This window comes from Camarhynchus parvulus, chromosome 7 (genome assembly GCF_901933205.1).
Source record: "Camarhynchus parvulus chromosome 7, STF_HiC, whole genome shotgun sequence".
NCBI lineage: Eukaryota > Metazoa > Chordata > Aves > Passeriformes > Thraupidae > Camarhynchus > Camarhynchus parvulus.
In genome coordinates, this window is record NC_044577.1 from 28,889,002 (window position 1) to 28,911,122 (window position 22,121).

General features: G+C 44.3%; 1 protein-coding gene across 1 annotated transcript; it reads left to right on the plus strand.

Annotated features, from left to right (window-relative positions):
• Positions 1 to 1,792: 1,792 nt before the first annotated feature.
• On the plus strand, positions 1,793 to 21,469 carry SCTR (secretin receptor). The gene is made up of 13 exons (XM_030952365.1): positions 1,793 to 1,917; positions 5,461 to 5,587; positions 9,768 to 9,878; positions 13,736 to 13,839; positions 14,134 to 14,231; positions 15,206 to 15,338; positions 16,160 to 16,313; positions 16,402 to 16,462; positions 17,006 to 17,075; positions 19,725 to 19,816; positions 19,910 to 20,048; positions 20,223 to 20,264; positions 21,276 to 21,469. The coding sequence occupies exons 1-13, from the start codon at positions 1,876 to 1,878 to the stop codon at positions 21,450 to 21,452; spliced, it is 1,350 nt and encodes a 449-aa protein (XP_030808225.1). The 5' UTR covers positions 1,793 to 1,875; the 3' UTR covers positions 21,453 to 21,469.
• Positions 21,470 to 22,121: the final 652 nt, after the last annotated feature.

Here is a 22,121-nt window from a genome sequence, read left to right on the forward strand (position 1 = left end):
AATTACACAAATGCAAGAAAGAGTGCTGGCTTTCAGGGGAAGATGCTGCAAAATGAATGGAGTAATAAAATATTCCTTCAGCCAAAGGAAGAGAGAGAAGGACTTGGCGCCCCACCGAGATGATGCAGCATTGTCAGTGTGGTTTCTTCAGACTATACAGCAACCATTGTCTGTCTGCCTCCCAGACCCCCTTTCAACAGTTTGTTTAACCCTTTGATATTTTCAGCCAAACTCTGTGGGGAAGCAGATGTCTTTCGAGAAATGAAAATCGCTACAAGTTTAGTGTGGACTGGGGGAAGGACTGAAGCATTTGCCATTTGAGGGGGAAAGGATGCTGCGTGAGCGTGGTGGATGAGTGAGACAGAGCCAGTGTGGGGTTAAGCAAATGCTGCCGCTTGCCTGACTGCTGCTCTGGGACTGTGAGGAGGGATGAGGGTGGTGTGCAGGGCAAGAGGGAGCATTGCAACTCAGTGATCTTCATGAGCACATGAGCTGGAGTCAGGATGGGCATGGAAAAGGCAGCACTTGCTAGGCAACCCAAATTCCTCCATTGTGCTGCTCAGCAGACAACTTGTTTAATCCAATGGCAGGATTTTCAGCGCACAGGCGATTAGCCATATATTTTTCCTAGCTATTGACTTTACTGGTAAACCTGAAGCACATCTGTGTTCTGGGCAGCTCTTCATTAAATTTGACCTGTCTGGTGATGGCAAATTGGAATATGTGGTAAAAGATATTTTGAGACAAGCTGAAGACTGTCATGCTTTGAGAAGGAGCACTGGTACACAGTGCAAACTTTGGCTCTCTTTTGAAGCTGTATTCGGTACTGTGCTAGAAGTGAATGTGACCAGCAAGGGTTTGGAGCGCCTGCCTTGGCAGCTGGGAGCTCACACCCAGCTAAGCACACAGCCCCTTTACAATAGTTTTGCCACAGAAACAAAACCAGGAACAACAAAGAGTGCTCTGCTGACAGGTGAGGGGACTTGCCAAGGAACTATCTTTGAGAAACCCAGGATGTCTGAAATCTACATCCCAGCAACAAGGTACCAGCGGGATCCAAATGCAATGACACCTTGCAACCTATAGCATTTGGATGAAATGCAGACTGGCTGTTTCTTCAGATGCTGGATAAGAGGATGAAATCTGGGGAGTATTTGGAGTCCTCTCTGGAAGGGAAGAGCAGATACCCTGTTTATCCAGACTAGAAGTTGTCTTGGGCTCTGGCAGCTGCGCTCAGCTGGGCTTGGTGGGACATGCAGGCAGCTGGCTCACCTGCAGCAGACTCTGCCAGCTTTCTGGTTTCTGCCTCTCAGGGACGTGTGCTCCCTGTGGGAAGCATGTGCAGAGCTACCGAGAGCAGAAGCAGTGCAGGCAGCCTGAAGCACATTCCTCCAACTCAGTTTCTCAGCAGAGCACTTATTCCAGGACTGTACTTCCCCTTGATTGTTTGCCCCTGCCTTGTGGGGCTGACAACTTACAAGGGAGTCCTGCTTGGTCCCTTATCGTGGGAGCATGAGGAACGATCATTGCCCAGCGACACCCATCGATAACAGTGAATAATAGCCAGGAAGGGAGGCAGACAGCAGTCGGAACATGCTCAAGAGAGGTGCTGTAATTCTTGGGACAGGGCGCTTCTGCAGAGGAGGAGGAGAGTTGCAGGGTGGATGGGAGGAGGGGGTCCTGTCACTGCTGATGCTCTCTAGAGCTCAGCAGCTGGAGAGAAACATTGGCTAAGGATGGTCAAAGCTGGGAAGGGAAAAAGGCAAGGAGGGAAAAGGATGAAGTGAAAAGAGCTAGGAGCCACGCTGGAGAGCATACAAACAGCCTACTGACCTCTGATGCATGAGGCATGAAGAAAATAGACTGTGATTGACTATGTGGACCATCTGGGCGATCTTCTGGATTTCAGCTGTCCCGGTAGGTGCTCAGATCTATTTATTCCCGTTTGCATGGAATCACATGTTATCTGAGTAATGCTGAGCACCTCTATTCCATGAAGTTGTGGTGTCTCTGTTTAAAGAGATTTGTGTAGAACCTGGGATTTTTAAATTTTCTTCTTACTTCTGCTGCTTCCTGCACTAACTGACACTGGCCAGATGACTAGATGCTGGACGCCTCAGTTTCCTCACCTTTATAAAGACAGAAGTGTTACTAGCACACTTTGACAAACACAGCAGGTATTGTGTTGAAGGAGAAAAGATTTAACTCCATTCAGAGAAGCTTTACTGATTTATACCAGCAATCAATCCCTTAAGGGGCAATGCCCACATCTAGCAGTGCCTCCCTGGACTCAGATTAAAGGAATGTGAAGCAATGTTTATACCACAAAGTTTGTCTCTTTTTTTCTGGCTTTGTCACTTTACTGAGATTTGTGTGGCAGATTGTCACTGCTGAGCTCCAGGTGCTGGGATCAGTCAGAAAGGAGAGTGGAACCTGGGCTGTGATCTCCAGGTGCTGCTCAGGTTATTCAGATTTTGAATGCATATAAAACAAAGGGTGAAATATGTCTGGTTTGGGTGTGAGAAGTTAGGAAAGGATCAAATCACTGTCTCATTACAACAAATGGAAAAATCAATTTATTTGTCCCAGTAGGGAATTTGGCTCCAACTGTGAGAAAACCTGAGCTCCACCTAGACATTTTAATTGCAGAGTGGATGCAATCTTCAAACCTTTTGCCTTTTGATCATCTTCTGCAATAAAAATCGTGACTGTGATGGTTTTGTTGTAATTTTGGTTTCTTGTTCTTAGTACTACCTAAAGGACTCTGTAAACACATGTCATTGCTCAGGGTGTCCCCAAGGGCACCTATTTCTATTGGTTCTTCTAATCTTTCAAAATACCTGTTTTGATTTTGCCAGGCATCTTTTGCTCCTTAAATCCTTAAATGCTTATTATACCAAATCCACTTATTTTAAAATGAAGTGGCTGTGAATTCTGGATAATGTTTAGATCCACTCATTTCACACTTTAAAAACTGTGTTGGCTGTTGCTGTCAATATTGCAGAATTTTGCCTGTTCTGGAGATCTGTTAATCACAGTTATCTCTGTTTGGAATGGGATTGGTATCTTGTCTTTAAACAAAATATGAGGATGTCTTTCTCTCTGTCCTGGTTTCAGTTGGGATAGAGTTAATTTAGTGGCTGGTGAAGTGTCAAGGAGATCACAACTGTTTCAGGGAACTGTTTAGGAAGAGACATAGAAACGGCACGTAGAGGAGCCCCTTTTCCTCCTCACTCTCAAGCAGCGGGGGCAGGCTGTTTGCTCCCACTTGTGGATGGTAAACAAGAGTGAGACTGAGCACAGCTGCTGGCAGAGTGGGGTTATCCGGCCGCGCCATGGGAAGCGGCTTTCGCATCGCTCCGCAAACATCCGAGCGCGCACACCCAGCCTGCTCCCTTGGATGCCTGTGTTGGCACAGACTGGCTCAGGGACAGGCTTGGTGGAAAACAAGGTCTTTAAACCCACACCTGGAAGCTCTCTGCTTTCCCTGGGCTTAAAATCCTGTTAGTTGCACATCTATTCCCATGAAGGGGTATCCAGCTGATTAGAAGAATAAGGAGGACATCACTTTTTAAGGCACTGCCTATGCTGTACTCCTGCTTGAACAACACATTTAGTGTAAGAAAGTAATTTTAAGGCACTGCCTATGCTGTACTCCTGCTTGAACAACACATTTAGTGTAAGAAAGTAATGCTGTATTGGATCACCAGAATGTTCTTCACAACTGTGAGTGCTAAAAGTGTGTGGCCTCACGCTAGCCATAAAGAAATAACACAGAATTTAAATCTTTCTAAAACAAAAACTTTCTTAGGACCCACATTTCTTAAAGGAAAATAGTGCCCACACAACGTAAAGGCTTTTTTAAGATGGAGTATTCCCCTGTTCTTGAGATCATTGTTAACATGTTTCCTTGCATTTATTTTTGCATATGTTCAGTATCATTTTAACAACCCAGACTGGTTATATTGGCTACTTCAAATGCTCAGCATTCAAATCCTGGCATCAGAAGAGAGTTTCTTTCATATAAAGTCTTTGCATGTGTGATTCCAGACAATTTATGACATTGTGCAAAACCAGGTGATTTCTAGTTCATTTATTTCATGACACACAAAGACAAGGGAGGAGGATACTGAAATTAAACACAAGTTTACACACCAGACCAATTAGATGAGGTATGATAACACTGCTGAAAAGATCAAACTTTGTTCAGAAATACAATACTCAAAAAATTTCCAGCCAATATAGTGGGAATATTGTCTCTAATGTCTGGTAGCTAAAATTTAATTGTAGAAAAGTAATAGTTCTCATTACAAGGTTTTCAGGGATTGTTCTTTCTCCCAAATCTAATCTGAAAGTGATCAGCAATACTACAAGATTTATTAGGTTGAGCAGTAATGTGATGCTGCAGGGTTAACTTTCTTGAACAAAGAACATAAACAAAGTCTATCTGATAATTTTCAACTAATAGAGCCTGATGACTGGCTTCTAATCTCTTCATTATACATGTACATATGTATGCATTTATGTATATGTACATAAAAATTCCATAATGAGAATTTATAGAGATTTTTGGTTTATCCATTAGACAGAAATTATCTAATTCATTATAATGGGAATCCACTTATATTCAGATTTCTTGCGTCAAAAAGAATAGACACTGGTAAAAAGAACTTTTACCCTGAAAAGGGTAAAAATACTTTTTTTCTGAACAAACTAACTGTTAAGACCTTGTCCTGCAAATAATCTTGTGATGATTTTCAATATTTGTCCTTTTAATGGTCTGTAGCTGTTTGTTTTTTTCACTGATTTTGGTCCAGCTGCATAAAACATAAACACACATTTAATTGCTACATCAGGATTGAGTGAACATTAACATTTCCACATGGTTTTATGTGAAAGGAGGCTGGGAAGATATGAAAATGACCTTTAGGACAAATTGCCATCTAGGTTCTCATGAAAATCTGGGTGAGATTCTGCTTTCAGGTGGCTCCTGCAGCTACCAGATGGTAGCAGGGAAACAGGCTTGGGTGGTCTGCAACCAGCAGGCATATTTGGATCACTTGTGCCCAGGAAAATGACCTGCCAGGTGTATGGTTTAACACAGCCATGGGTGAGTGATTAATTCTCTGTTACTCTAGGAGACTCCAGCAGTGTCCTGGATGTTTCTGCAGTCTTTTGGAAGAGCATCCTGTTCATGTACTTAATTTAGCAGCAAAACACATTTTTCTCAATGTCAGTAATGTCAGCAAAAGGGAGAAGACATAAACTCAGTCTGTGTTTGCCTGCTGCTGCTACAAAAATGCAGATTTAACTGGGAAAATTGTCTGTATTTCAAGGAAATATTGCTCACAATCAAGTGATAAATTTACATGGGGAATATGAGCATAAAAAGAATAGATTCTGTGGAGATTTTATAAGTTTTAAGAGGAAAAGTGATTCCGCTGCTTTTAAAATTTGCAGATCAAAGCTATTCCACCTGTCTGTGACCTTCTGAGTGTCCTGAAAAGGGAGGAAGAAAAGTGTGTGGAGACTCTTTCCCTGGAGGCAAGGAACAGAACAACTGAAAATGATCTGCTCCTGAGCTCAGGTAAAGGCTGAACAAATGCACATGATAAAAGCTGCTCTCACATGTACTCAAACTCAGATACCCTGGCATCCCTTCCCATAGGGAATACATCTCTCCTTTAAGAGCAGAAAAACAGGTAAGATCTGTTACGAGGCTTTGAGAGTGGGATTTTGACCTTACTATGACAGGAAGAATTGTGGGAACCCTCTAACCCAGTTGCTTGACTGCAATCCTCACAACTAGGGAACACACCAGCAACAAAATCTTGCAAATTGCACTTATGTCTTCTTGGAAAAGGATAACTTAAAAAGTCACCCTGGCAACTGCAAATTTACTTAATTATATTTATCTTAAAAATCAATGAAGACCAGCAGCCAACATTTCAATCACGTGGCTTGAAGGTCCTCATTGCTTCCTCCTTGTTCCAAGTTCCTGTCACCTAACAGAGTTCTTGAATTTCAGCAAGGATTTATCATCATACAAAGGAGCTTTATAGCCTGGGAAAGTTGTGGTACTGAGTCCTCATCATGTAGACAGCTTTGCTTTCACAGCTGAGCAACTGGGGTCATGTGCAAGAGATTATTAAACCTTGCCTGTGAACTGTGTGCTATTTCCCCCAGGCAGCTGCTGGGTCAGCATCTCAGAGAGAACACTGGGTGTAGACAACACATGGGACTATTTTTAGTGTGTGACCAGCCATCACCACTGAGGATGGGGTTGTGTCACTCACAGAATCCCGCAGACTGAACTGATTCTGGGTGACTTTTGTCCACTGTAACATGGGCAAGGTTCTTACCAGCATGAGAAGGGAAGGAGCTCCCATAGATGTGCTGTGTGCAGGCTGTCCTGGCCACAGATAGGCTACCACATGGAGCTAGAGTTAGTTAAGGTGTTTCAAAGCCTTCCTCTCCAACAGAGAGTGTTGGAGACACAGAACAGTCTCACTATGACCTGGCGCACGGACAGATCTCAGAGGGAAGATCTATTGTCTGGTTTCTTAGGATTCCTTGCATTTTTCTCTGGTACTGTTTTATGCCTGTCCCTTGCAGACTGATGGCTGTGAGCTTCAGGGCAGTACAGCCACATGGCAGTGACAGGATACCTTATGGCAGGCTTCCAGGTACTCCACAAGGCAGGTCTGCCTCATTGCATGTAAGAAGTTTGATGATATGAATAAATCAGTATAGTTTGTTTCCTTCAGTGCAGAGCAGGTTGGTTTGTCAGCCTATTTTTTTTCTGCTTTGATCCTGTGATATGGCTCTAATGTTCAACTCTGTGTTTCCTTGGCACTAGAGCCCCACAGCAGATGCAGACAAGTAAAACTCCACAGGACTGCGCCAGTGTGGACCTGCACTAGCATTAGCAGGCTGTACGATTTTACAGATGGTCTTGCTTTATCTCAGTCAAATAGTAGCTTCTCAGTGGAGACTTAATCCAATTTTCAATTGGATCCATACCTTAAAATTCACCCAAGGCCTTTTGTTATTGGAATTTTTAATGGGGTAATTCTACCTAAAATTCTACCAAACTCTAAGAGAGGTTTTTTACCTTGGTAAATTAGGGAGTAATGCTTCTATCCTGGGAAATAACACACCTGAAAATACCTCCAGCCTTAAAGGTATCTGCATGCCTGAAGTCTGTGTGGAGAAAATCTCATACAAGGATTTCAGTTTGAAGAAGAGAGAAACAAAGCTGAGGAATTCAGTGCATACCCTTGGTGGGTCATGCAGGGAGGAATAAAGGTGGCTTTGCAGGCTGTGGGGCACCTTCACCTGCCCCAGAAGCTTTGACTGGCACAGGCAGGAAAAAGGACAAAGTGGGAGACAAGCTCCCACCATCCCATCTCTGCTGCAGTGCTCACATCTCTGTGAAGATGGCACAAACAAAGGAATTCATTGCTGGGGAATCAGGCACCAAGTACCTGAGCAGTGAGTGTTTCTTATCCTCCAGCCATAAAAGGGAAAAGGGACTCTGCCCTTGTGATAACATTAGCTTGGGAAAGGGAGCAGTGTAATATTAACATAACCCAATTCACAGTTATCTCTTTTTAGTGCATGAGTGAAGACAAGGAAGTTCTCTTGGGAGCAAGGAGCAGGGCAGGGAAGCTACTGGAGACCTGGAACCCCTGATCATGGTGACACCATGGTGTGTTGCTGCCGGGAGAATGCTCTGAGTGCTGCTTGAGGGAGATCCCAAAGAGCACAGGACTCTGTGAGGGAGATATTGATGTGCTTTGTCTCCACCCTGAGGCTCTTTATCTAGCTGGGGGTGGGAGAATCCAGCGTTTATCCATGAGGAGTGGCAAGAAGCCCACCTACAGGAGGAGTAGCTCGGCTGGTTTTTGTTTTCTCTTCCTGTATGGAAACCACCCAACATCATAATTTTGCCAGGTTTTTCTGTGCATTGGGTCTGATTTTGGGGTTTTATGCCTGTGGTGTTGGCATGACAGTTAGATAAACCAAACAATGCAGCATGTTAAGTCAAAAATATCACCCAAGGTGAAGCTTTGCTTGCCTTTAAACTTTTGCTTTGAAGTAAATCCTTTCCAAGACTTATAAACATTGGCACAGGGAGGACACCAGGGCTGAGGTGCTGCCCTGGCTGTGAGCAGCTCTGTATTTTCAAGGAGTAGGACTGTCGCACAGAAGGAAATCAATACATTTCCAGAAATGTAAATATTTTTGTCAGGCTAGTGGAGGTTGGCCTTAATAAAGCATGAAGTGTTTGAGGGGAGTGCTTGGTCAGCACTTCCTCCCCTCGGCTTTCAGGGAGCATGCAGGGCAGACGGCACACGTCGGGATACAGCAGCACAGGGTAGTCCTGACATGCCCCAGTGGCCTTTTTTTCCCCTGTTTTGTTGCAGAAACCTCAAAGAAGGCTGTGCTAAAACCATTGACAGGGAGTGGAGGCAAAAGGGGATGAATCTGAATGATTTCAGCCTGTACCTGGAGACGAGCAAAATAAGAAATGGTAGGATTGCAGTTTCTCTTTGGTACAAAGAGATCAAATGTAGGTCTTCTCCCCTAACACTGTGCACCTCAGGCCAAAATTAATCCATGCCAGCATCCAGCACCTAAGCAAGATGTCTAAGAGATCACCATCATACTCTGCTCCATTGGCCACCAGATTAGCTCCCTGATGCATCTCTACCAGCCCTGCCAGAAGGCAATGCAGTGAAGCTGAGGGTGCAGCTGGAAAAGTCTCCCTCCCTCCCTGACTGTGAGAGGGGACCATGACAAGCCCATCCTTAAAATAAGCAGCCCTTGCACCTAACTGAAATGGGGTGAGTCTGGGCAGCCAAGCTCAGTGAGTGGTCTGATGGCATTGTTCACTTCACTGCAGCCTGAGAACATAGTGAAAGAGAGGAGTGTTTATGTTAATAAAAGGAAGAAATTGATGCTGTTTCTCTCTATCCTTTCCCCAGTATGATGAGATTAGCTCAGCTGCTTAGAGCATAGTGCTAATAATGTCTAGGTTGTGCATGTGATCCCCAAATGGGCCATTCACTTAAGAGTTGTGCTCTCTTTGTGGGTCCCTTGCAACTCAGAATAGTCTGTGATTTAAGTGATCTGTGGTTTAAGTATCATCCTGAAGCATTTTAAACTCCTAGTCAGAGAATCACTGAATGGGTGAGGCTGGAAGGCACCAATGGATCATCTGGTCAAACCTCCCCGCTCGAGCAGGGTCATCTAGTTGCATTTTTTCATATTTACAAAAATATTATGTAAGGAATACATTATAATTATTCAAAGTGAAAGCTTTAGAAAGACTGAAAATAAGTTAAAAAATTCCCATCTGATTTCCTTCATCTTTCCAGGGCCATTCAGTAATTACCAGCAAACAGGTAGCAAAAGGCCTGATGTGAAGTTCAGAATTACTCTAATTATGCTTTGTGTATCTACTAGAGACTAATGGGATCAATGACAAGACTGGGACAAGTCTGGGAGCTTGCTGGGGCTGGTTTGAAGCAATCAGGACCTGCTCTGTCCTATCCAGGTCTCAGCAGGACTTGCTCTGTCTCATCCAGCTTGCTTTTCAGAGCACTGAGCATCTTTGTTCCTGTAGCTGCCTTGGTCCATGGGAGATGTTGGATGGTGTTGTGCTGCTTGGAGATGTCCCCCAGTGTTTCATTGCTGGAAGAAGTTTCATGGTGTTATGTCACTGGGAGATGCTCTATGGTATTCCCTTGTTGCCCCCCCAGGCAGATGTGCTGGAATGTGGGACAACATGAGCTGCTGGCCTTCATCCACTGTGGGACAGACTGTCAATGCTCACTGCCCTGAATTCTTTCAGATGCTGACTGGGAAAAAAGGTAATGCTAAAATGATGTTTTCTCACCTAGATATTTTATATTAAACACTTATTTATTAAACACTTTATTTTTTATTTCTTTACAAAGATGCCACGCTCAGGTCTGAACTTGAAATGAATATTTTTCCCTCCTTCTTCTGAAGAACAATAGTTACTTAGCAGGTCTGTTTCCCCCTCTAAAGTGAACATGAAAAAGCCTGGAATTAAAGTAGCTAGATCTTTTAAGTGTTTGTGTTTTCTAGCCCGATGGAAAAAAGTGCAGGAATTGAATGATATCCTGAAAATCAAGTTTTTAGCACGGTTTCTTAAGGAAAAGGGTTTTCTCCACTCAACTTCTGTGTATTTCTGTCTTTCCCTTTTAATAACTCCTAGAGCCAGTGGCTGGTCCCAGAGGAGCTTGATGAGGACAAAACTTCACACAGTATTAGGTTCACATGAGTTTTGGCAAAACATCCAGCTAGGCAGGCAGAAAATATCCCCTTTTTGCTTTCATTAAGAGGAAATCTGCTCTGGGGATTTCTCTCTTGCCTGTGACAGGATCCATACAAGTGGCATAATCTCATGGAAATTCAGGTTTCATGGCTCACCAAACAATTCACTCAAACAGAGGTGAGCTCAAGCAATGTTTTTTGTCCTTTTTTTCTGGGATATCTAAGCTAGAAATGAAGTTGAATTTATTCCCAGTAGACTACAGTAATCATGAGCTATTAAGTAAGCCTGCTTTCTGTTCATTTCTGCTTTTCAGTAATGCCTAAGAAATGTGTTTATGTTTCTCTTTAGGGAGTTAATGATTCAAATGAGAAGAGGGTTTTGCATTCTTCAGTTGTAGGACACAGATTAATGAGGTCCAGTACTTACAGAAAAGCAGACAGATTCATTTTATGAAGGGAGGAACAGGAGACAAAGTATTAGATTGTCTAATAAAGATTACATAACTCAAAGGAGAAGCACTTAGTGCTTTTTAAATGAAATCAGACATGAGCCACTCAGATTAAAATAAAAACCTTGCTACTTTCTGTACACACGAACATTATCTGCCCTTTGAGCCCTTTAAGCTAGTTTAAAGCCAAAGGATAAACTACACAAAGGCTTAGATCGCTGAGGAAACCATCCGTCTGGCAGCCACTTCAGCACAGTGATCCCGGCCCTCAAACGCAGGAACTGAAATCCCTGCTGGTCCAGCCACTAGAGGGAACTGCTCCCTGCCTCTGGCCTCTCACCGGGGAAGAAAGCAGGAATTTGTACATCCAAAGGTCATAATTACATCTCAGATGTTCACTCCCTTATCTTGGAGATAGTCAGCTTAAACTTTAGTTGCCCTCTTTATCGAGAAGCTGATAAACAGTAATCAGAGTGACAGTGTTCAAAACAGAACCCCAAGACCTGGTCCATCATCATTAGCATCTTATTTCAGTCTCTGCATCTGGCATTTTGGGTCAAAGTCAGCAATAGTTTAACCTCATTCTCATGGCCACCTTCTTCTTTGGTTTTATACTGTGGTTGGCTTGTGACTCCAGAGTTTATTTACTGCAACTGTCTTTGCCCTGTTTGAAACAAATTTGAAAAAGAAAAACAAAGATCTTCTTGCTTCAAAAGAAAAGCTAGGGTTTTCTCTCCTCACCACTCACAAAGCAGATGGGCAGCCACAAATGCCAAAGGCCCATATGTTAAGCCATGTGGATGCCTCTGAGCTCTGCCCAAACCCTGGTCTCTGTGCTCACTTCTAGACTTGGATTTGCAGCCCAGACTGTCTGGTCCTTTTCTGCATAGTAGACCAAAGAAACAAATTATCTGGAACCAGGTAACAGAACTGAGCATTCTGTCTTAGACAAGGAATGAAGGAAGGTGTGACAATAGTGAGGATTCAGAGGCAAAGGCCACATCAGATAGCCCCAGTTCCACAGTCGTCACTTTAGCCAGCATTCTTTCTTGCCTAGGCAATTCCAAAGTACCAGTAAACACCAAGCCAAATTTTTAGACAGACTGCAGATACCCAGTCTGCTCTGAGTGGGGCATGCTGCAGTTTCCCCAGTATGTGTGTCACCTATAACTCAGGGGCATTGTAAAAATTTTCCTTGTGCCCATCCATACGATGTGTCTGGCACAATTTCTTGTGCAATAGCATGTGCACACCCACACAGAACTTCACCTCCTCTTGTCTGATCTGCTTTGACAGCCTTGAGCACAAAACAGTCACAGGCATGTTTACAAGCACAGTGCTTTGTTCCAAGTTTAGTAAGTGTGTCTTAATAGCTGATGCTGAAGTAGAGAATCTCCCACCATGCCACCCCCTTGCTGGGTGCCAAGACAGGCTGGGGAGAACATTTTGGGAGAGCTGCTTCTTTTCCTGTTGTTGCTGCACTGCAGCAAAACACAGAAAACCTGGCTTATAAAGCAAGCCTGGCCCTTTCAAAGACGCTAAGCTGGAACAAGATGTTCAAAACAGCATCAGAATAATAGTCTGATAAGGACACACCCAGAGCTCTTTCCACTTAGGGTTCTAAGCCTGTTTGCTGTGCCTTGCAGGTTTACAGAGGTGAGTTCAAATCAAGTGCAGACATGCTGTCAGGTCACCAGCATTAGCTCAGTAGCAGGAGCCCTGACTCTGTCCTGACAATTCCAGCAGGACTCCAAAGAAGATTACCCATTGCCAAACACTGCTGGATATGCATCTCCCTCAGTTTCCTCAGCACTGCAGGGGTGTTTTGCAAGAGCCAGACACCCTAAAGTCCTCATGGCTAAATGTGTGGGAAAAAAATGGACTTTCATGGTGCCCTCTGGCAAGGCTTGTACTAAGAAGGACTGCTGGTTTCACGTCCCCTTTAAATGCCTGCTAGCATTGCCTTCACTGCAACAAAGCCAGGATTTCACTCCATGTTTCTGAAGTATGATTCTTACCAGGCAGATCAATGAGATTAGGACAGTGGGAAGTTGTTTTACTTCTTTGTAAAAGTTTCTCTTCAGCATGTAACAAACATGCCTGCTAGGGCCACTTTCTTCCAGTGACATTGTAAGTGGTGTTGGGCAGGACTTCCTACTTTCACTTTAGAGCCAAATATTAATGTGGACAAGTTCAAAACTATCCTATTCAGCCATGTGCAACTTGCTGGGCATTCATCTCACTCAGCATTAGGAGTCTAAAAGTCAGACATCCCAGCAAAAAAGGGTCAGACAAACTGCCCTTCGTGGATACTAGTACGAAAAATGAGCTGAATTCTGCAAATGTCTATTTTTCTCTGAAGACAGCCCCAAGGGACACAGTTGGACTCCAGTACTCAGCTTTCCAGAAGTTGAGCTTAAGAGGGGAAATTCTTCCTAACCTTTAATTTGCAAGTAAGCAAGGAAATCAACTGTGTAAAATAATGCCCAGTGTGGGAAAATACTTTTAGTATTCATTTAAATCTTACTGAAAATCTGTGACCATCTACAGTTTTGTGTTCTATTTGGAGCATGACAAACCACAGTAAGGAGGTGGAAGCATTCAGCAGAGTATCAGGTTTGCATGGAGCTTGAATCTGTGGCTGAAAATGTCATGTGTTTGCTGATCTTGGAATAGTGGCCAAGAAACACCAGATGTACCGAGCAGTATTATTTATGTTGCAATTAATAAAAACACATCCATCACAGTCATCCCTGAGTGGGCAAACAATATTATGACCCACACAAGTACACTGGGCAAGTATCAACAGAATCAGCTCAGCTGCATTTTGCCTCCAGCTATGCAGAGTGCACTGCCTGGGGCAACACGCTCTCCTGGATCTTGAAGCAACCCTACATGGTGACTGAACCCTGAGGACAGCAAAGATAAAACTGGAAATGGTCATACCCCATTCTGTGTTTTTTATTGTTACCACACAGGTTTTGTGTACCGAAACTGTACGAGTGAGGGCTGGTCAGAGCCGTACCCGAGACCTGACATTGCTTGTGGCTACAATGTCAACGACACCACCAACGAGGCCAGAGTGAGTCTGAGTGCCCATGACCACAGATCTGCTGCTCTGGGGCCCTGGGGAGAAACACTTTTAGGAGAGACTGATTGATGTTGTGATTTAACCCAGGTGGGGTTATTGCTATTGGTGGTTTTCAGCATGAATACTTCCTGCAAATGATTTGAAGTGGTTGCTCAGGGTGAAATTTCAGTAGCTGATTTTACAAGAAAATTTATTCATTAAATAGGAGGAGGGATCCTTCATTTGGTATGGGCTGATCTCTACCAGGCAGGCAAGGTAAAGATGTCATTATATGTTTCCCTGCAGCGTTCCTATTTCATGACCCTGAAGACCATGTACACCATCGGATACTGCACCTCCCTTGTGACGTTGATGATAGCTTTGGTGGTCCTGGCCTCCTTTAGGTGAGGAGAACCATCTCTGGTTTGTGTTTGGTCAGGACTTCTGGTCATCTCAGCTGACAGAAATCCTTCTATTTACTTTCTGGACAAGCTAAAAATTGAAGTATATCTGAAAACCTTTACAGAAATCAGTACAAAATTTATCTCTGAACCTGGTCTCCCAGAAAATGTCAGCACTGCTCATTATATTGTGCTCTCCTTTTCTTTCCAAATCATAGCTGGATGCATGTTGCAAATGGCATTTGCACCAACTCCCTGATGAGGTCTTCCCATGATTTCAGTGTCTCTTGGGCAGAGTGTCTTTCTCCCTGCTGCTCTTTTCCCCACTTGAGGCCGTGGCTAAAACTTTGTTCTAAGTGCCACTGCACTGACTTGTGGTAAAGTGTTTCAGGTTTCTATTAGCAATCTGACATGCAGCTTATCTTACTCATCCCTGTAACCTGGAATTTGTACTGTGCTGCTTATTCAGTGAAATAATTTCCCTTACAGTAAATGTCAGGGCGGCACCTCTGGGCTAAGGAAACCCAACTACTTTGCAAATTTATATTCAGGCTGCACAGCCTCTGGACACAGACTATGTGAAGATTTAATACAGAAAACACTGCAGGCACAAGTGCACTGTGCTGGCAGAATAAATAAATTCATCCAGGTGTGAATAAACACCTTGGGTTCATGTTGCTACAGAAAGGAGGGAGGCAGAGATGCTAGAACAAGCATATTGGCATGAAATCACAATTTTCCTGGCACCATTCAGCTTGTTTTAGTACCTGAGTAGAGAAGATATGACTGTAGCTTTTTAAGGTCTTCTCTAGGATATCCCTCTTGAGAAATGCATTAGTCTTCCTTTCACAGACAGAACAACACTATTCTTCATTTGTCAGTTTATCACTACTAAGGATTGAAACCTGTTGTTTACAGCCACTGGTTCCTTATGTTTGTGAGGAATGTCACTTCACTGGATCTCTCTGTTTTTGCAGAAGGCTTCGCTGCACAAGGAACTACATCCACATGCATCTCTTCACATCATTCATTTTGAGAGCTTCATCCAACTTCATCAAGGATGCAGTCTTGTTTTCCTCTGAGGACACAAATTACTGTGGGGCATACACGGTAACCCTCTGCTCACCAGCTTGCTCCACCCCTCAATTTCCCAGCAGGATCCTAGTAGGATTTAGTGTACAGGGAAGGAAATCTCCATCCCAGCTTTATGTTCATCATGGGGGGTTATGGGAGAAGAGAGGTATGCTCTGTCCCTTCTCTGAGAACACGTTAAATATTGCTGATTTACACTGCAGTGTGAGGCCTCATAGTAAGATATGGCTTGCACTCAGTCTGGGACCTCCCAAATTTTGAAATGCTTTTGCCTTTTTCTTCTTGTTGGCAGCAAACTGTTTTGAAAATTTGGGTGTGAGGAGGGGTGAGCAACACTGTAGATGATGGTCAATGGTTTAAACTAAAAGATAAGAATTAGGGAGAGGAACAAAAATAGGCTTGTTTTGTTTTATTTTATCCCACTGGTTTTGCTGGATATTTGTTGCAGAAAAATAACATTTTGAGAACATTTTAATTTGTCTTTATCAACTGCTTTTCTTGGGAAAAAAAAAAGGATTGACAATACATTCATATCCTTCTCTAAGGTGATATTTGTGTTACTGGTACTAGGAAGATAGTAATAGTGAAATTCCCCTGAGACAGTAACCTGAATCCAAGTGTCCATGACACATTCAGTTCTTCTAGTGAGGCAGTTGATTAATGCATTTAGGAGTGCCAGCTCTGCTTTCTTGTCATGTGAACCCCTGTCTCGAGGACACCCATTTAGTCCCCTAATTGCTATAAAATCTCTATTTGCCAAGATTAATTTACAGCTCACTCTCTCTTCTAGAAGGTAGGAACAAACCCAGGCAGGAGCTAATTATCTTCTCTTTCCTCAGGCTGGCTGTAAGCTCACCATGGTCTTCTTTCAGTATTGCATCATGTCTAACTACAGCTGGCTCCTCGTGGAAGGACTGTACCTCCACACTCTCCTGGTGATTTCCTTCTTCTCGGAAAGGAAGTTCCTCTTGTGGTTCATCGCCCTTGGATGGGGTACTGGTTTTCCCTTCAGTGAGGACAACTGGGTTTTTCTGCCTTTGGCATGGACTTGTGAAGCACTAACTGCTTTTTCCAATTGCAGGTGCCCCAGCGGTGTTTGTGGCTGCCTGGGCAACTGCTCGGCAGCTCCATGAAAATATTGGGTAAGTGGTGTGGAGTGGGGGAAGCTGGCATGCCAGGGGAGCATGCAGCCCCTGTGCAGGCTGTTCCATGGGGTCTTGCTCATTTCTAATTGCTGGGAGCAAGTAGATGAATCAACACCCTGCTGTGTTGGGAGCCTGGATCTTAGAGTGGGTGTGAGTAGAGGTACAGCTAAGCAACATGAGAAAGAGCTTCCAATTCCATTTGAGCATTTTCAAGGGTAGGAGGTAGCCAGGTATGAATTCAGGTATGAATTCAGACCACATGTTTTCAGTATCTGTATTTAACTTTCTGAACAGTGAAACTTTGTTTCTTTCTCTTTCCCTTTCAATATTTTGAAGAGTGTTTGTACTTTAAGAGAAGGACTTGTTCCCGTCCCATGCAGGTGGGCAGTTTTCTGTCAGACACTTTGTACCACTCAGTGAGAACAGGAAATTAGTTCTGTAGAAAAGAGAATAGGGGCCTATTTAAGGTGCAAAACAGACTAAACCTGTTTGAAAAGATACCAGTGTTTTGATAACTGACTGCACCTTCTATTTTCACAGGTGTTGGGACATTAACACTGATGCCAATACCTGGTGGATCATTAGAGGCCCCATAGTTGTGTCTATATTTGTAAGTCTTTTCTGGGACAAGCAGATTCAAACTGTATTTTCAAATACTGTGAAGTCACAGCTCATCTACTCAACATGCTTTAGAAGTGTGTTAATGAACTGATCTTAGGCATGTGTCTGAACTGGTGTGACCCATGAGTTACTGCTTAAGTAACTTCTGCTCAGCAGGACTTAGTAACTAATGCCCCAAAGCTAAATTCACAAGAAAAGCTAGAATGTGCTCCCAAGAAGCAAGTGCCTGAAGAAGATCAGGTTTCCACATCCTGTTGATTTCACATGAACTTGACTGTTTTGTGGAAGCTTGTTTTGGACTGTTTCAAGGAAAGCTCCGGAGGAGAAATGAGTGGCTGTACATTTCAGTACAATTACTTTTGTGTCTGCTGGTCAATGCCTCTCTCAGCAAAGCCAAAACCAACTTGCCTTACATGACCACTGGCTTTTGTTTTCAGGAATGAAAACAGTTCACAGGCTGCACGCACCACATATTAGTGGACAGCACTGAGGCACTGCTCAGTGAATTAAGGCACAGGCATTGAAACTCAGAGTGAGCCTGCCCAGTGCAAGGCAGTAGTGATGTCAAGAGCAGTTTGCTGTCTATAATACTCAGCACCTGTGTTTTGAGCATTTGCTGGTACTCTCCTTCAGAGCCTTAGGTACCAGGGGGCTGGAGCTGCTGCTTGGGATAGTTCTGCCCGATGAAGATGCTCTGGGTCAGACCATGCTGCAATGACCTGTCTGAAACCCTAGCCCAGAAACTGGGTTTTCTCAAGTAACCTACTGACACTCCAAGCGAAACCCCAAGGGCTGGTTGAGGTTTTCATGTTTCCAGTAAGAACCATTTTGTTTGCAAAACACAAACTGCAACACTTGCACACTTCTCAGAAACCCAGGCAGCAGAGATGGTGGGTTAAAGTTCTGCTCCTATTGACCAGTGAGCAACCCTGCATCCCCACAGGACAAGCAGCAGACCTCACAAGTGATTTGGGATTAACTTACCGAGGTCATGGCATCTATTTTTCTTTATGAAACAACCCTCATGCTAGGAGCCACTCAGCTATATATAAAAGCCATGGAGACCCAGGCAAGACAAAAAGCACAATCCTGGTTTATCTTTTGGCGGCCCCCACCCGCTATCGCCTTCCAAGTGTCCTCAGAATGCTGATCCTGCCTTGTTTAGCTACTGAGGGCAGAAGCCGCATGCATGACTGCATGTTTTCCTCAAAAGAGGCTTTACTCAAGCCCGTAACCAAACAAACAGACATATCTCAAAAACCCAGATCTAATCTCTGTATTCCTCACAGCCTTCAGCAGCTGAAAGGGCAGAAAATCAGCACCGATAAACACCTTTGTGCTCCCAGGCTCTCGCTCATTCCTGCGCTGCCTGCGGGCAATTCCTCCGGGCAGGAATCCCAACGCTCGTCCTTCCCCCGTGGTTTTATCAGTGAAAAGCTCTACTCAACCTACACGGCTCTTCCCTGGCCTAATGGGTTAAAAATCCCAGAATACCCAGACCTGAACCTCCTTTGCTTCCCACCACCCCTGAAGTATTTCCTTCCTTCATGCTCCCCACCTCTAGCTCCCCCCAGCTCGACTCCTTTCCCCCTCCCTCCACAGCTTCCCCAAACTTCCAGCCCTCTCCAGACTCTCTCGGCGGCCACAGCTGCTCCCTTTCCATCTGGTAACTTTAAAGCGCTCAGGGACTTGCTGTGTTTGTCCCATCTCCAGCAGACCCGGTTTTTAGGGAGACCCACACCCCCGAGCGCGGCTGCCATGCCCCCAGCACGCTGGACCCACCATGAAGAGGATGCACTTCTGCAATGGTGTGTTTGCCGGCTCAGGGAAGGGCTAAGGGCCAGCCACCGAGCAGGGTGCTGCAGAAGGGGTACAGCTCTGCAGGCTGTGCAAGCCAAGGGCAGATCAGCCCGAGGCTGCTCCCCACGGGACAGACAGACAGACACGCTCAGGCGGCTCTACCTCCCCTGCAACTCCCACTCTTTGCCTGAGGGTCCAACGAGCAGAAACAGCTATTGCCTCATCTGCACCCAAACTGAGCAGATCAGCTTTTTTATCTGATATCCACCCTTCGAGAGGGGGAAAATGCAAAAGGAAGAACTCCAGTGTCGACTCTCGCCGCTCCCCACTTTGAACTACTCTGCCTCGTGATCCCAAACCACACGGAATGTTTTTAGCAGGGAACAAAGAGCACTCGTAGTCCCAGTTAGCAAGTGATAGTGATAGCTCCAGTGCTGCCCCTTTGCTGGCATCCAAAGTGGATGTGCAGAGGCTGTCAGAACCCCACAGCCAGGTGGGACCAAACCGATGCTCCTGGTTTCCCTGCCCTTTGGCGATTTGCCTGGATAACAAGCCCTGACCATCTCCATAATTAAACTGCAGCAAACCAGCAGAGAAAGCAGCCAGCATCCAAGCCAAGGGTGGCCAAGCAGGCTGGAGAAGCATGAACAGAGACTGGGATGGGAACATGGACTCAGGCAGGCCAGCCCCAACACCTCTATTCTTTCTGCTCAATCCAAACCCCCCAAAGTGACTCTGCTGATACCTGCCAGTTACCTAAGTGGATAATGTGTTTGTTCTTTGGTGGGTTGCTTTTGTATTCTTACTTTGTTTTTGTTTGGTTTTTTTGTTTTTTCAGATTAATTTCATTCTCTTTGTCAACATTTTAAGAATCCTGATGAGGAAACTCAGCTCCCCTGAAAAACGGAGCAGTGATTTCAACCAATACAAGTATGTCCCTCACATCCCTTATAAGACATTCAAGGCCACCTGAGCATTTCTTGCTCCTTCTACACCAGCTTTTCCCTCTGTTTTCATTCTCAGGAGACTTGCAAAGTCAACACTCCTCCTCATCCCCCTCTTTGGGGTTCACTATATCATCTTCGCTTTTTTCCCTGAGGATGCAAGCAGTGGCACAATGGAAATTCAGCTATTTTTTGAATTGGCTCTTGGATCATTCCAGGTAATATTTGACAAGCTATTATTTCTTTAAAATAAGAAAAAGAGGTAGAACATATAACTCTGCAACAGACTTGAGTTTTCAATGGCAAAGCCAAGCTGATTTCCCTTGAGATGCCTCATCCCCATTCAAAAGCTGAAACTGCAATCTTGTGACCACAGTTCTTTTATCTTTTAGGGCTTTGTTGTGGCTGTACTTTATTGTTTTCTTAATGGTGAGGTGAGTTTCGTGTGTATAACATTCTTTTTTATTGCTGAAGCATGCCTCGTTAATCAGTGGGATACATCCCCCAATGAATTACACGTTTTGTCTGAGGGTTTTCTTCCCAGCTACCTAACATCACTCTTGAAATTCCTCCTAGAACAGGCAAGCCTAGGTAATTGTATGCCAGATGCAAACTTCACCTCTCAACTACTGCAACCCTTTCATAAATCAGATAACATTATTAGTGTCTGGGAACTGAGGGTGGGAGAACCATCCCTCACACAGTCACGCTGACAGCCATGGTTCTGACGTATGACACCATTATCTTCCACCCCATCCATGGCTGCTTTATTTGCTCAGTCCTTAGGAGGGAATTTATCAAAAGCTATACCCAGTCCAAGTTTATTAGGATTCTTATAAGGTAAAGCTTCTGGTAGAGGGATTGTTTCCATTGTAGTTGCATGACAATTCCCAGGCTACTGGGCTAGAACTTGCACTCTGAAATGCTGCTGCTGGTAGAGGTGGGGAAAAACATACAAACCTGGAAGATATAGAGCTAATTTGAAGGGGAAAAAAAAGCAAGCCAGTGCCTAAGAAAAAGTCACTTTGAAATAAAGGAGGGTTTTGAAATACTCTGACTGATCTGTCAACAGGGTTCAGAAAAAATGGTTTTGAAAAGAAAATCTGCTTTTATTTTTTTTTTACCCTAGAGTGCCAAAATGTCCTGCTTTTGCATCTAAAATTAAAATTCTGGAAAAATCTAAACCAAACCCTTCCTAAGGCCAGCTAGATTCTGTGAACAGTTTCACCTGCAATTAAATAGAAAGTTGTGTGGCTGCAACAACAGTATCACTAGAAGTGTCAAGAAACACTCCCTACCTTAACCCCTTAAACTGGGGTTTAAATAAATAAGCCCAAACCTTGCCAAAGGTAACCCACTCTCATTTTCCTGCTACGCTGCTCTCTGCAGTGCAGGGCTCCAACACAAACTAGCTGAACTAAGTATTTTGTGGCCTTCCTACCTAGGTTCAGCTGGAAGTTCAGAGAAAGTGGAGGCAGTGGCATTTAAGGAAGCATTGGCGACAGCACCTGAGCACGTCAGCGAGTAACGGAGGGAGCGGCTTGACCCAAGAGATGCAGATGGTGAGGTCCAGCCCAGCAGAGCACAGGAGAGGAACCCTCCAAAGGTCAAGTGTGCTGTAACTCTGTGCACCTGAGGGTACCCCCACGCTCAGATACACATGGCTGAGTCCCATGGGCTGAGCTGGGAGCCCTGTGTCCGTATCCAAAGCGGGACTCGGCTGTGGATCAGCGGTTCTTGGAGCACATCTCTTCGTGTATATCCTGTGCAGCACCATGGTTATTCTGCAAAGCAAGATGGGGCAAAATATTATGCTCTTCCTTGAGTTTCTGCCCACAGTAATTTGTGTTTCTTTCCACACCTGCTGCTAGTTCTACCTTAAATGTGACCTTTCATTTTCCATGTGGCTCTCCAGCATGTTCCAGGCTAAGTCAGGCTGGTGTTTTTCTGATGTTCTTTATTTTTTTCTGCTGCAGAAGCTGGGAGGACACTGAATTTTGTATGATGAAGGTTACAAACCAGCTTCCATGGGTTTGAAATGCAAAATTAATTAATCCCCAAAATTTATCAAGGTTCAAAGCCTTTCTGTTGTGGTGATGGATGAATGGATGATGGACACTGAGAACATAAGGCACAGCTGAGCTCCCGTTTCCTCTCTGACTGCATATCCATTGCTCCAGTGACAGTGGCAGGCTCAGACAGGGTTTTGCCTTTGCCTCTTTTAGCAGTGGAGACTTTGGGAACAATGGTGGTCCAATTTGGATATCTGTATTTTGAAATGGTAACAAAGC